The 14,365-nt window shown below is 31.5% G+C and overlaps 2 protein-coding genes across 7 annotated transcripts in view; one reads left to right on the top strand and one right to left on the bottom strand.

Annotated features, from left to right (window-relative positions):
* The window catches only part of LOC145732234 (uncharacterized), a 69,963-nt gene that overhangs the window by 24,724 nt on the left and 30,874 nt on the right, over positions 1-14,365 (top strand). The gene's annotated exons all lie outside the window — the stretch shown is intronic.
* Positions 9,889-14,365, bottom strand: part of LOC145732245 (uncharacterized) — a 50,388-nt gene continuing 45,911 nt past the window's right edge. For all 5 annotated transcript variants that reach the window (XM_081984403.1, XM_081984411.1, XM_081984387.1 and 2 more), the window contains 2 exons: positions 12,648-12,811; positions 9,889-10,210 (listed from right to left, as the gene is read on the bottom strand). In XM_081984403.1, coding sequence (XP_081840529.1) covers positions 9,982-10,210; positions 12,648-12,811 — 393 coding nt within the window. In that variant the 3' untranslated portion in view covers positions 9,889-9,981. The remainder of the gene's footprint in view (positions 10,211-12,647; positions 12,812-14,365) is intronic.

The raw sequence follows: 14,365 nt of genomic DNA, 5'->3' as shown, positions 1-14,365 counted from the left end.
TAATTTTCTATATTATTACCGGGTAATGACAATACTATAATAAACTTAAGACTCTATAAATATAAAAAGTTATAGCTTCCACGTGCCTATTAATATAGTTTTTAGATTTAACACTATTGGTTTCCAAAACCAGCAATGACAGGGTGTTGAATCGTGGTTTAAAGTAAATTAACTGAACTGTGTTCAAAAGTTTTTTATATTTAAAAGACAAATGGACAAATTAATAATTATTATCCAATATATTTTCAAAGTTTAAGCTATCACACTGTTATTTTAGTCACAGTTACACAAAATACAGTAAATCACAGATTGTAGCATCCTGTTTTTAGTGGTTTTTAGCTCATTTTAGTTTTATCTTTTAGCTTAACTGTTTTTGCCTTGTTTTCTATGATTGGTTAATATATGCCTGACAATAACCACATCTACTCACCCCATAAACATCATTTGTTAGTCTTGGTTTATCCATCGTAGAGTAATATGGGACTGTAGAATCGATTGTCAGTGAAAATATGTTAAATTATTGAAACTATCTTTTTATTTTTTACAAATATTGTAATTTTTTCCTTTTGCGTTCAGAGATTAAAACCATAAAATAGCAAAACAGGTGAAAAACTGTCACTTATAAAATGTTTCCATCTTTACCGGGAGTAGTGATTTCCAATGGTTGCATCTTTTTTTATGAAAAAAGCGTTTTATGTTTTACTTTAGGTAATCCGTACATATTTCCAAATTGTCATCGTTAATCAATATTTTAAGGGTAAAATCCATTGTGGAAAATAAATTATTAGTAAACTTCAGGTTTCTCATTACGTGCTCTATAAATCAATTTTAAGGTGACATACTCCTAACCACTGCCTGCAAAGTTTTATGGGATGCAATTAGTTCTTACACTGGAAACTTAAAGCTGTTGAATTAGTAGTATTTTAATAAATAAGTTGGCAAGTTTATGACAACGCCGATATATCATTTGCAATAAAATGTTGTTGATTGGACAAGTAACAGTTTTCAGGAAGGCATCATAATTTTTTAGCTAACTATGTAACCAGTTATGAAATGTTCGATTTTGTCTAAGAGATAAAAGCTTGTTTTTGTATTATAGTAACACAAATAGCGATTTTATAGTTATTTACCTAGAACATTAATTTTTAATAATATAATAAAATAATAATAATAATATAAATAATATAAATAAACTGGAATAAACAGCACACAAATCGTGAAAAAAAGCGCTTAAAAAGCAAAATTATTTTCCTCAAAAAAGCATAAAAATCTGTAAACAAGCACAAAACTCTTGCAGAGATGCAATGTTTTTTACCTTTAATAAGTTCCAGAAATTTTTGGAAGTTTTAGACTTTTTGGAAGATTTAGAAGCATACGGAAGATTTTAAACTGTTTTGAAAACTTTCAACATTTTTTGGAATTACTTGAGGATCATTTGGAAGGTTTTTGGACAGTTTAAAGAGCATATGGAAGGTTATGGAATGCTTTAGAGGCATTTGGAAATTTCTTAGACGATTCAAGATTTTTTTGGAAACTTCTAGACTGTTTTGATATCTTTTGGAAGCTGTTAGACTAGTTGCCGAAGAGCATTTGAAAGCTTTTAGACCGTTTTGGAAGGCTTTCGACTGGTTGGGAAGCATTTTGGAGTTTCCATAGTGTTTCAAAACATTTTTAAACTACTTGAGGGGTATTTGGAAGGTTTTTGGACAGTTTAAAGAGCATATTGAAGGTTCTGGAAAGCTTTAGAGACATTTGGAAATTCTTATACGGTTCTAGAATTTTTTAGAAGCTTCTAGACTGTTTTGATATCTTTTGGGAGCTTTTAGACTAGTTGAAGAGCATTTGGAATCTTTTAGACTGTTTTGGAAGGCTTTTGGCTGCTTGGGAAGCATTTTGGAGTTTCTGTACTGTTTTGTTTTTTTTTAGACTAATTTATAACCATCTGAAACTTCTGGACTGCTCTTAAAAAATATGAAACCTTGTAGACGATTCTAGAAACTTTTGGAGGCTTTTAAACTGCTCTAAAAGCATACGGAAGCTTTTGGACTGTCTTGAAATGTTTTGAGAGCTTCTAGACTGTTTTCGACTGCTTTAGAAGCATTTTGGAGTTTCTGTAGTATTTTGAAATCTTTTTAGACTACTTAAGGAGCATTTGGAAGGTTTCTGGAGAGTTTAAAAAGCATTGAAGGTTTTGGACTGCTTTTAAAGCATTTGAAAACTTATAGACGGTTCTAGAAACTTATGGAAGATTTTAAACTGCTTTAGAAGCATACGGAAGCTTTCAGACTGCCTTAAAATTTTTTGAGAGCTTCTATTGCTATTGTAAATTAACCTATGCAAAATAAAACCATACAAAAAATAGCAGCAAATAAGCACAAAAAACTAAATTAGGCATAAAAAGACGAAAAAATAAAAAAAAGATGAAAAAAATCTGTCAAATGACGTGTTTTTGCGTAAATCGTTCACATTAGATGTCAAATATTGGTTGCTTTCATTACTTACACAAAGCAAAATTCCTAGAAATCCGGACTAATAATTAGTGAAGAAAAGTTAATTCTAAAACATTCATTTAACTTTTTGTCGACAATTTTTAAACTCGTTTGTGCAACCACATTACACCAAGTGACTTAAAAGTGTATTTTGCATGGAACAACTTTAAAAAGAATATGTTTTGAGAAAATATTAAACAGTTTTGAAAGACTTTTCTGTGTTACTCATTCAAATTGAAAACAAACAATTATTATGCAAAGTCGGACGGATAATGAATATTTTATAAATTTATAAAGCAGATCCGATTCGTAAATATGAGAATAAATATTAAAAAGACGACAATCAAATATTAAATTCTTCATGGACCACATTGTTTAATTTAGGTTCGGTCTGCAATATAAATGTTTAATAAAAGCTTATTGACTCAAAAAACGCATTCAACCTGAATATTGCTGCAATATTTAAAACGAGTAAATACTGTTTGAAAAATATGCAATTTGATTAGTTTTATAATAATCAAAACTTTAAATTGCTGTCAATGCTGTAATTGTGTCATGAAAAATTGGATTTTGATATTAAAGCATACTTATAAAAAAATGTGTATTAATAAGTTTAGTGCATAATTTTGTAATTTGTGACCTTTATTTTTCGCAATATATTTTATAATTTACATTAGTTTTGATCTTTTTTTTTTAATTGTCTGTTATCTGTCTATGTCCGTCGCTCTCACTTTACTTTGTTTTGATTTTAATTTCAATGGTATTAATTTTGGCTGAAAATAATGACTTCTCCGCCACTTTATTTCACTAGCTGGGACTCTCTGGAAAGCAAAAAATCTAACCTAACTAACATTGTGATTTTTGGCCTTAAATTGCCTGTTTCAAACATTTATTTCTTTAGAGTTTTAGAATAAGATCAAAATAAAATGGATGGATTCTAAAGAAAAAACCTTTTAGTTGCCCTCAAACATTTCCAATTCTATTAATCATGGTGGCCTGTAGTAATTGGATTACAAATTAGTCACAAAAATTTCAATGTTGTCAACTGCGGTCAATAACGTTGAATTCTTGACAGTCATTTGTACAACCCACACGAAAGTACTAATTTAAATAATTTCTCCTGCGATTCACACGCAAGCAAATGATATTAAAGCTTTTATTGGGTTAAGGGTTAATTCTAACTATAGCTGTTATACAGACCGATATCGATTTACCTAAGTCAATAATACGCACGGGGATGAATAACTCGTGAGCTTTAATGAAAGGTAAAGAAACAGCGGGGTCAAGATCTTAGGTAAAGGAAAATACCTTTAAGTATTAAAGTAACTTTATTAGTCCTTGGCTATATGAGCTATACATAGTAACAAAATAGATACAGCAAACACAGCGCTTCGTTGACCGAAAGACGGAAATTAGTTGTCCCAGATTAGTAATTGCGCCATCAAAAACACCGTTAGGTTATCTTAATTAAAGCTATTTGTGTACCTCTTTGTGTAACTAATTAAAAGACGGGTATCCAGTGTTTTGCGACAACAATATCGCATATACAGACTATTCTTGTAAGTCGTCTCTTTAACAAAATCTCATAGAGAAAATTAGTTTTTGTAATGTTATAAGCTACGTCAACAGGATTAGGTAACTTGTGGATGCAACAGCACAAGAGGATTAAAACCGGTTTTTGATTCATTTAACTTTATCGCAGAATAAGTAACTTACTTGAAACCTGTCCAATTATGTTCAAGTTGTTCTTCCACTCACTTAGACTTTTGCATACTTTCAATACAAAAACTACATCTTTATAGAAGTTGCAAAATTAGAAAAATATTAAAAATTAGAAGTATTTTGCAATTTGTTAAGAAAAATAAAATCCAAATACTAAGCCAATCATCATACAACTCCTACTCTCAAATCGACCCGTTTGTAATTGGTTCTTCCACTTAGTCAAATTGACTTAAAACTAGTTCAGATGAAACTTATTGCTTCTACACAAATAAAATGCAATTCGGTTTTTAAATTCTCCATGGCAATGTGCTCCTCGGTTAAGAGTGGGTCTGCTAATAGTAAATTAGATTTTAGAGTAAAGTTTGCAACCACCGAGACTTTCAAATGGCTAAAAGAAGTTTGCAATAAAAACGGGAATTTCTTTTAGAAAGTTTAAAAACTTTATTAAAATCTGCAGCAATAAAAACCTGTTTAATAGGATTTTATTAGTAACAAAAGTAAAGCTCGGTATTACTTTACGCTGGGTGAAACAGTTATACTGTTTGGCAGTTTTTATTGGATTTCTCATAAATCAGGTAATGCCTGTTTAACTGAAAGTATTATTCAGTGACTCTTAGTGATTTGATATACCAAGTGATATTACACAAAATATATAGTACAAAAATTTATTACTCCTTTAAAGTTTCTTAATTAGTTTTATTTGCATTGAATTATATGTTTATCAAATAGAATACAAAAGTATAAACTCAATTTCTGGATATTTAGGGCTGTGGTGGAGATTGGCTAGATACAATTATTGTTAAATTCGAGCTATTGATTTTTTTGCTGTTTGAGTAAACTGCTGAAAACCACATTGAGGCGTTGGAGAGAAATGGAATGAATAAAGTAAGAGCAAAATGGAGCCTCAGCCAAAGATTGCAAAATATGATTGTTTGGCTAATTGATGAAACTAAAACTAACAGCATAATTTAAACCTTATAAACTTGGGTGATCACAAATTTACTGTTAAAACTTACTGTTTTGATAAGTTGTCAGGATAAGAATTATGCTTAAAAGCTAAATTAAAGCTTTTTGAACTATTTGACCAAAAATTGTTCTAAAAAAACTTTTAACTGCACTGGTAAAAACTGGTTAAATAGGACAGTTCAGGAGATATGAAAGAAAAAAGTAAGGTTACAGAATGACCCAATAAAAACTAAAAAACAATTAGTTCTTATAAGATTACTGATTTTAAAATTATGAGATTTTTGTTCCTAATTTTGACTTTAATCCCTTCATAGGTTTGATAAATAGGCAGTGGCACTTTTTTTTTAAACGGTTTGATTACCATTTTACTAACAAATTCTATGGAGGTAATTTTCTTTCCCATTCAATAAACAATTTTTAATAAATATTTACTTAAAACCTGACAAAATAAACCAACAACAGCATTACGTACAAGTTTTGTTTTTATTTGAATTGTTATCCACCCACTGGAAATAAAGTAGCCACGTTTTTAGATTCGGCGTAGCAGAAGTAAATCCCGGTAGTCCTATAAAATGATATATCACATTTTATGGCTTTGTGCATCTGGGTCTGGCCGGAATTTTTTCATTAGCTGAAATCCTACATAACTATTGCCAGTCAGTGGTTTCTGAAAATGCAATATCGAACATTTTAAATTCCTTTGTTTTATATGTTTTAATAATGAATTTCCCTAACATATTCAGTTTACCGTATTGCACAGTATAATTCATTATGATGTCCATAAACGTAAACGTCATCAGTTATGTTAGTGTAGATGAAGAGTGGAAGCAAATACAAACACAGTTAGAAACAATAGCTAAAGAAGAACAACATTAAAGAAGCAAAAAAAAACAATAAAAAGCTCTGAATGACATTAGAAATTCTTGATCTTATGGAGGAAAAGAGAAAAAGCAAAGGCACAAAGATGAGTGTAGGACATTAAATAAAGCAGTACAGAGAAGAATTAAGAAAGCAAATAAAGAATATCTAGTGGTTCAATGTTAGGAAATAGAGATATTAGAAAAGAAATTTGACAGCTTTTACATGCACAGAAAGATTTAAAACTGAGTTCTGGAAGCATTGATAAAACATTAATAAAAATAGATATCAAAGTTATAAAACAAGATTGCTATTTAGACTTGTATGTGTACAATAAAGGTGTCGGAACCTTAATAGATTTCTCAAAGGACAACTTGTTAGTATACACTAACCCTTGCAACATGTAGTAATTCTCCCATGAGGCAAGTTAATTTGACACCCTAAAGGGGGAAAGCAGATAAAGACTATTTGTAAAACCGTCTAACACAAGCGGGGTAGGGTTCATATTCTGTCAGGTTAAAGCCCTCATATTTGCTGTCTTGAAATTCCACAAAATACCTTCGTTTTTGTCGTAATTTCCGTAGCCGCCAGCGTTGGTTCTAAAAACCATTACCAATAGCGGTCGCTTATCATTTACTTGGTTTATATGGAAAAATGTTTTAAATATCCGGACTAAATCGAACCACCATTAACGTTCGCAGACCTAGAATCTATACTGGATGATTAATGAAGAGCACGTTTTGAACGTTGTGTCCGTTGTGTATCTCGATATTTTTCAGGAAATGATGCCTGCAATTCGTGCTAATTTACAAGTTTTGAAACTCCCGATGCAAACGAAATAGCCGTTTAAAATATGCTGGAATAACTAAAAAAGCAAATATTTACGCTAGATGGAAAGTTTATTGATGAGTAACGTCCCTGTAATTATCTAACCTAAAAAGCAAAGTGTCCATTAAGCCCAATCCAATGGGTTTAACTCAATTTTAAAATTTTTGGCAGCTATAAATTTTACGGCAAACTTGATTCCAAATCTCGTTTTAACGGGAGATGAATCAATAATCACGCCTGTGGCATTCCATTTAATAATCATTCAATATAGGCACAAACGTTGTGTATGATTCAAGTAGGTTTTGTGTTTCTATAATTTTGCAGTTTGTATGTTTTTTATGACTTTGCAGTCATTGTAATTGACTCAGATGCCACCAGTTTTGATAACTGCAGTATGGTAAAAATAATATTAGAAAAATGTTACAAACTTTCAAATTGAGTAAACAGATTCTTTCATAACTATCCAGATACGGAAAAACTGTGATAAAGAAAAACTACACCATTTACACATGTAGTTTAGAAAATATCACTTGGATTTTAAAAATATAAGTTGGATTTCAGAATCTATAACTTGTATTTCATTATCGTAAATTTGGTTTTAGAAAACGTAAGTTGTATTTCAGATTCGTCACTTGTATTTCAGAAAAGGTCACTCGTATTTTAGAACGCGTTATTTCAATTTCAGATTTTTTGTGTTTCTATGTGGTTATTAGTTCATTGTTCTTTTTAATATCACTTTAAGCAAAAAAACCCGTCCATCGGGAGTATTAATTTATATAAAATATACACTGTGTCCCATAACTATATGACAATCTCTCGGAGGCATACAGGAGAGGTCAAAATAATACGATTTGTTCATATAATTAATTTTTTTTTAAGTCACTCCTAAGGGAAATATCGAGCCCCAAAGAACTGCCTTCCAATTAACGTTTTTGGCCGTAACTTTTGAAACACTTTGTATATTGTAATGATTATTGGGTTTAATGTTTTATCGAAAGAGATTCTATTTGACATGAAAACCAGGTACCTCGTCTTCGAAAGGCTGGAACTAACTGGACCTAAGACACAATTTGCTTAAACTTTGACAGCTGTCATTATTTTCAACTGCAAACGCCATTAATGGATACTCTTAACATTTTTATCGAAAAAATGTACTCTTCTTTTATTTCGATAAAATAAACGGTTTTTGAGATAAATCGATTTTTCATTGAACTGCTTATGCCACAACCACAATGTCCACATGTCCTTTTTTTACTTATTTACTTTTTCTTTATTAACTTTTTTTTGCCCAACTGCTCTTTTGTATACTACAACTGACTAATCTGAAATACAAATTGCAATTTCGAAAATCAAAGTTATTATTCTAAAATTGAAAGTACCTTTTTTGAAATACAAATGATATTTTTCAAATCCATCTTATGATTTCTAAAATTCAACTGACGCTTTCTAAACTACATGTGTAAATGGTGTAGATAAGTGTAATTCTTAAGTTGTCAAACTTCATATGTCATGGCTTTCAGTCCTCATGTGACATCGATTAATAAACATACATCATAATCAGAGATAAAAATGTGGCACTTAATTCATAAATAACTACACTACACTCATCTATTATTTTCAGACAATCATTTTGTTACCCCGTCGTATAAATTAATTAATCTGTGGTCGTTTACGTTCCTGGTTTGTCTTATGAGAATTTCGACGTTTCCACTCGTGACTGCCACCATAATCTTAATTAAATAAGTTTGGAAGAAGACATTTTTCGCTCTATAGTGTTTCGATTTGGCTCCGGAGTTGTAACATTCTTGGAAGTTGTGGCACATTAGAGAAGATGTCTCAACTCCAAACTCTAATTAGACGTTAAATGTCATCGCGCTAAAATAAGGTTTTGAGAGAAAGTTAAAGAAAATATTGATTAAAAAGTGTGTTTTATTGTAGTTCTTGACCTAGTTTTGAAAGTTTCAAACTGTTAAGAATAATATAACGACCAATAACTCATAAATGGGATAAGAAAATATCTTTACTACATTTTTAAACAATAATTAGTTCAATGACTTTTATCTGCAAATTTTGCCACCAGCAAACAACATAGATAATGAAATAAACTCCGTTTATCTTGGTTTAGATCTTACTTAATAAGGGGATACTTAACCGTTTATACTTATCCGAGCCACTGGTCGTACTCGTCCCATCTACGGTACGGCCACGAGTACCAGGACAATCAATTTCACTCCCATATACAATACCGATATTACCAGAATCCGGTTGGTCCATAGTAACACCAGAACCAGAAGACCGTTTACGGGTGCAGTTGAATATCAACCGCGCCAGTATTCTTTGGCTGGGAATGCGGCCTCAGATAGATGGGTCAAGCAAGACTACTGCTTTTTACCCTCCCATCGCTGTAGACCAAAAAGATAGGTCTGGAAGAGGAAGTCGCTGCAAGTCCAGGAATTTTCCCTTTCGGAAACTTCCAAGAGTTGCTTCGGCATCCTCTGTCCTGCGAAAAGAATGCTCCCGCTGACGGAGGGGCTCTTCTGGCGCTCTTCTTGTCCGTGTCCTCCATTTCTTCTTTCTTTGTCAGTTCGTCCATCTCTGGTGGCCCTGGCAAACTATAGGATGTCCAGTCGGCTTTCGTCCGTCTGTTTTTACATCCTAAAGTTTTGGGGAGTTAGGGTCTGGTGAGTGGAGGATGGTTTTTCCGGATTCACCTTCTATTGATTCGTTGAGTACCGGTTGGATACTAGCTCAAGCAATGTTACTTAAAAAGATAATGGATCAGTGCAGATTGTTCTGTTTCAAGTTGACGCAAAAGAGTGCTACCGAGCAACTATCAAGGATTTCCTATTCTGCAAATTGAAAGAATCTACATTTTTAAATATTTTTGATATTTTTCAAACATTTTAGATGATTTGAAATTTGAAACTTAAACTTAAACTAAGTTTAAGTTAAGGGTGGTTTGAACCATGCAAATTGACAGTTTTTTTAATAAAAGTTTCAAGATTTGAAAAAAAGCATCACCAAATCCATTTTCAGTATCTTTCACATTTTTATTGTAACATTTCTATAAAATAAGTTAAAATTAACAAACTGAACTTAGATTTAGGGTAGAGAGGTTTTACTGTTTGGAAAATATGCTTTTCCAAAACTGCCGGCTTTTCTCCCCTTCAGTACCAGTTTCTTCGGTCTTTTTAATTTCATCTCCTATTGCGTTATTGAAAGCATCTTCAATTCGTTTAAGTAAAACATCCAGTCCAATGGATCGAAGATGCCCAACTACCCACGATTGTGTTCTCGGTATGAGCCAACTTAGAGATCCTAATCCAGAAGGATCCGTTTCAATATTTCTGAAACAAAGAAATTGCTAATTACGAGATCCGACCCTAACTGACACCATTAGCTCAAAGAAAGTTAATTTAATTGTTGCCGTAAAAGTCCGTAATTTTTACTTCTAAACGCTTTGTCAGGGCATCCAGACTGACTTTAATAGTTTCGTTTTATCATCCGCGACCCTTTTATAGCCTCATTTTCGCGAAAAATTCCCAATTAGCCCCGCTTAAATAGAAATTACCATTATAAGTGTTTTCCCTTCAGGATCGGAATAAACGGACCAGGCGATGAGAAACACCCGAAAACTCTAAATTTGGGCTTAAAAGGTTAGTTCACAACAATGTCCGGATAAAGTCCCTGCTTGATAATAATAAAAGTGGGTGCCACAGTTTCGAGTGTTGGTTAATATTTTAGACAAAAACGACCATTTATTTCAGTTCCTGCTGGCATAATGTAATAACGGTAAAATTATGATTAATGTCTTCAAAGTGTTTTTGGCCGCAATCCAGTGACTTGAATTTTCTTTTCAACAGGTAACTAAGTAGGCGTTTGATATTAGTATTGTGTGACAAAACAGACTCGCCCAAATGTGTTTGTATTTAACCAGAAATAAATAAATTAAATGGTTACTTTAATTTTACAAAAAATAAATATACGACATTGCTGGTGGTCAAAACTTTGAAATCTTTAAAAAAAATACTTAAGAAGTATATAAAAAAAGTATCCATTATCTAGAGATGACCCAAGGTAATTTTGTCCACGAAGAAGTTACGGAAAACAGTAAATTATCGAGAATTTTGAATCATTCTTCTTAATTAAATTCTCAATAATCTACCGAGAATATTCTCTTAAGGTCAGTAAAACGTCAATGATTCAATCGTTGATCATAAACCAGAAAATATAAAACAATTTATTTGGAAACATGTAAAACGTTGCAAATATGCTTTAATCAAACTTGTAATACACCAAAATATCCACTGAAGAAGATGTCAAAAAGGTGTTTTGAAGAAGACGGTTGAGCTGAAGAGATCTGAGTTAGTTAAATTTGTATAACCCTATAAAAGACTAAATTTATAAAAATAAATAAACCTGACAACACTGACTCAACCTCCCCACTTGTCTAGACTAATTAAACTGGACCACCCTGTATAGATCTATATAAGATTTTTGTGAGGTTAGTGGAATGTTGTTAGTCCTGCAAAAAAAAAACGCAAAAAATACGTACCGTGATTTTTATACAGACATTTTTTTTATTTGCTTTGTAGTGATATTTAACCGGTAGTTAAGCATTAATAAAATTTAAATTAAGTGATGAGAGGGGAGAGGTACACACTGTTGCAAACTATTATACAAGGAAAAATACAGGGTAAAAGAAGTATAGGAAGAAGACGCATCTCCTGGTTGAACAACCTAAGGCAGTGGTACAACAGTAGCTCTGTTGATTTGTTCAGATCCGCAGCTTCAAAGATAAAAATCGCCATGATGATAGCCAACCTTCTTAAAGGAGACGGCACGTAAAGAAGAAGAAGCATTAATCAGTTCATGGATAACCTTAAAGAATGACTTAATTAATTTAATTCTAGTTAATTACTAATTTTAGACGTTGCATGTAACATTCCACGTTATCTTGGTACTCTATTTCTGGATAAATTAAATTTAACCAATTTTCAGGTTAGTTTAGGTTAAACTTAGTCCTTACTGATAGAGACACATCAAAAACTTACCTTTTTAAGCCCAGTTTGTGTCTTTTAACCGTTAAAATTTGGCTTTAGTGCTTGCTGTTTTAGTATTTAAGTGGTAGTTACTAACCACTCACTTCAAGTAAATCTTTTGTGAGTGATCAAAAGAAACGTATACAGAATGTGACAGCTTTTGTTCTGAATTTCTTCTGTCACATTCTATCAGCACTTTTTTAAAGAATACCGTTTCCTACTTTTAAAAATTAAAGATTATCAAAAGTGGAGCAAATTGTTTGAAATTGCCAATTCTATGTATTTCCCACCCGTATGTTAAATTTTAAATTATTTTTGTTCATGTATTCTTTTCAAACAAAAAGTTTATACACTACTGCATATTACACAGTATTTAGTCATTTGTACTTTATATTTTAAGAACATCACCGAAAACACACATAAATTAAACATCACACACCTTCTACATAAACTTTCTTCATTTAAATAATAAACTTAGTTAGATAATTTAACCATTATGTGAATAATATAGTTCGTAACAACATAGCTTTGAAAAGCCTTGCAATATTGGAATTTAAAACATTATTAACTCAACCTATAAAGGAAATTTTCATTGAGTCGGTTACTATCGTCACAGGAAAACCCAAACTTTTAAATTAGCTTTTTGAAATTCCAGTGCAACGGTATTTCAATTAGTAACAGTGTTGTACGTGAAAACTTTCATTGGCACTTTTTGTGCGATCTAATAAAATTAATTACTTACTTTAAAAGTCGGACCTCCAGCTTTTCGACTTTGGTTTTCTGGTGAGCTTCTTGGTTTTTCTCAAAGGAAAGTTTGACGAAAAATTTGCTTTTACAAATTTGAGCTTTCAAGCTGCCGCTAAGTTCATTATCTTCAAATTTAGTCTTGAACTCCTCGTATTCGTTCTGAAACAAAAAGAAACGGAATTAACTGCTTTGTTCTATACTAGTAAACACAACGAAATACCGATCGATTTAGTTACACATAAATTAAGTATAAGCTGATGTCTGACCACAAATTCATCTATTAATAATTCATACTACTACTATTATTCGTCAATCAATAAAATACCAATTTTACGCAATTTTCAGTCAAACTCGAAACATTTCTGATTGGAAATATAAATTCCGCTTATGAAACCATTTAATTATCGATTTATAGTCTTATCACTGCTATAACAAAACAGTAAAAGTTTTTTTTTTACGATTTTCAAGCCATAATCGTAATGTAGGAACACCGATATTAGATGATTTATTGTAAACGCAAGTATTAAAGTTACAGCCGCACATAATAGCTTTCCATAAAAACGTAGAGGCATAAAATTGGGAAAGTCGTTCTTAATACAGTTAACCACACGTCAATCATAGTAATTAATACAGAAAATCGGGTTATTAATGAATGAATTGGAAGATGATACCTGCTAATAAAGTATTGAATGCAGAGTTTTTTTCTTCCACAGTGAATATAACGGTATTTAACGGCCCCTGAATCATAATGGTTACTGAATTATTGCCAGATATTATTAAAACAATATCAAAATCTTAAAGGTCCTTTTCAGGTTATCAAAACAATCAAAATCTCAAATATGACATTTAAATTCTCAATCCGTTCAAAGTCCAATCTTTGTCTAGGCGAAAGAAAGAAAACTCTCTCGAAAATTTAAAATCCAAGTAAATTTAATATTGTTACTGTCAGGGAGATTAATGGATAGCATTATCAACGTCTAATAGAAACTAATAACTTTGCACATTTTTAATTATTGTAATGTTTTCTTAAAACTAGTAGTTTGCTCGCAAAAAAAATAACTAAAACGTTTAGACAACTTGAAAAAAGAAGGAGATTTTTGTATCATAACATGCTGGTTAGGTAAATAATATATGTTTTGTTTATTTTTGTCAAACATTTTAGATCTCCTCCAGCAGAGCCAGAAACTCCTAAATCTCCTGATCGAAATAAGTTTTTACTTTTGGTGTCGTTTGAAAAGTTCGGTGAATTAAAAGACTAAAAAAACTGAAGAAAAGATGTTTCATTATTCTAACAAAATAAAGACTTTGATACGAACTGTAAGTGTCTTTTAATTTCACTAATTATGCCAATAATCCAAAATGTCATAGCGACGATTTGTTAAATATTCTGTAAACTGAAGCAAAATACACTATTAGAAAAACGAATTCACAACAATAGTAGAAAGAGTTCCAAACCTATAACTAAAAATATTCAATTTTTGTTCACTACTAACATAATAAATATATTATCGACCGATTAGTAACTTGAGAAATTAGTTTTCTCTACCTTAATGGTCATTGTTGACCTAGGTCAAAAATAGAGTCTAATCTCTAGTTCTAGTCTGGCTCAAACACAGCAAAAAAGGAAATATTATTAACCTAGGTAAATAATAATGTCAATGTCTATTAAGACATATGAAATATGAAATATACTTAACAGACAGATAAATTAGG

Source organism: Ips typographus, linkage group LG1 (genome assembly GCF_016097725.1).
Source record: "Ips typographus isolate SLU linkage group LG1, UJ_Ityp_2.0, whole genome shotgun sequence".
NCBI classification, from domain to species: domain Eukaryota; kingdom Metazoa; phylum Arthropoda; class Insecta; order Coleoptera; family Curculionidae; genus Ips; species Ips typographus.
This window is presented reverse-complemented; position numbering and strand designations above follow the sequence as displayed.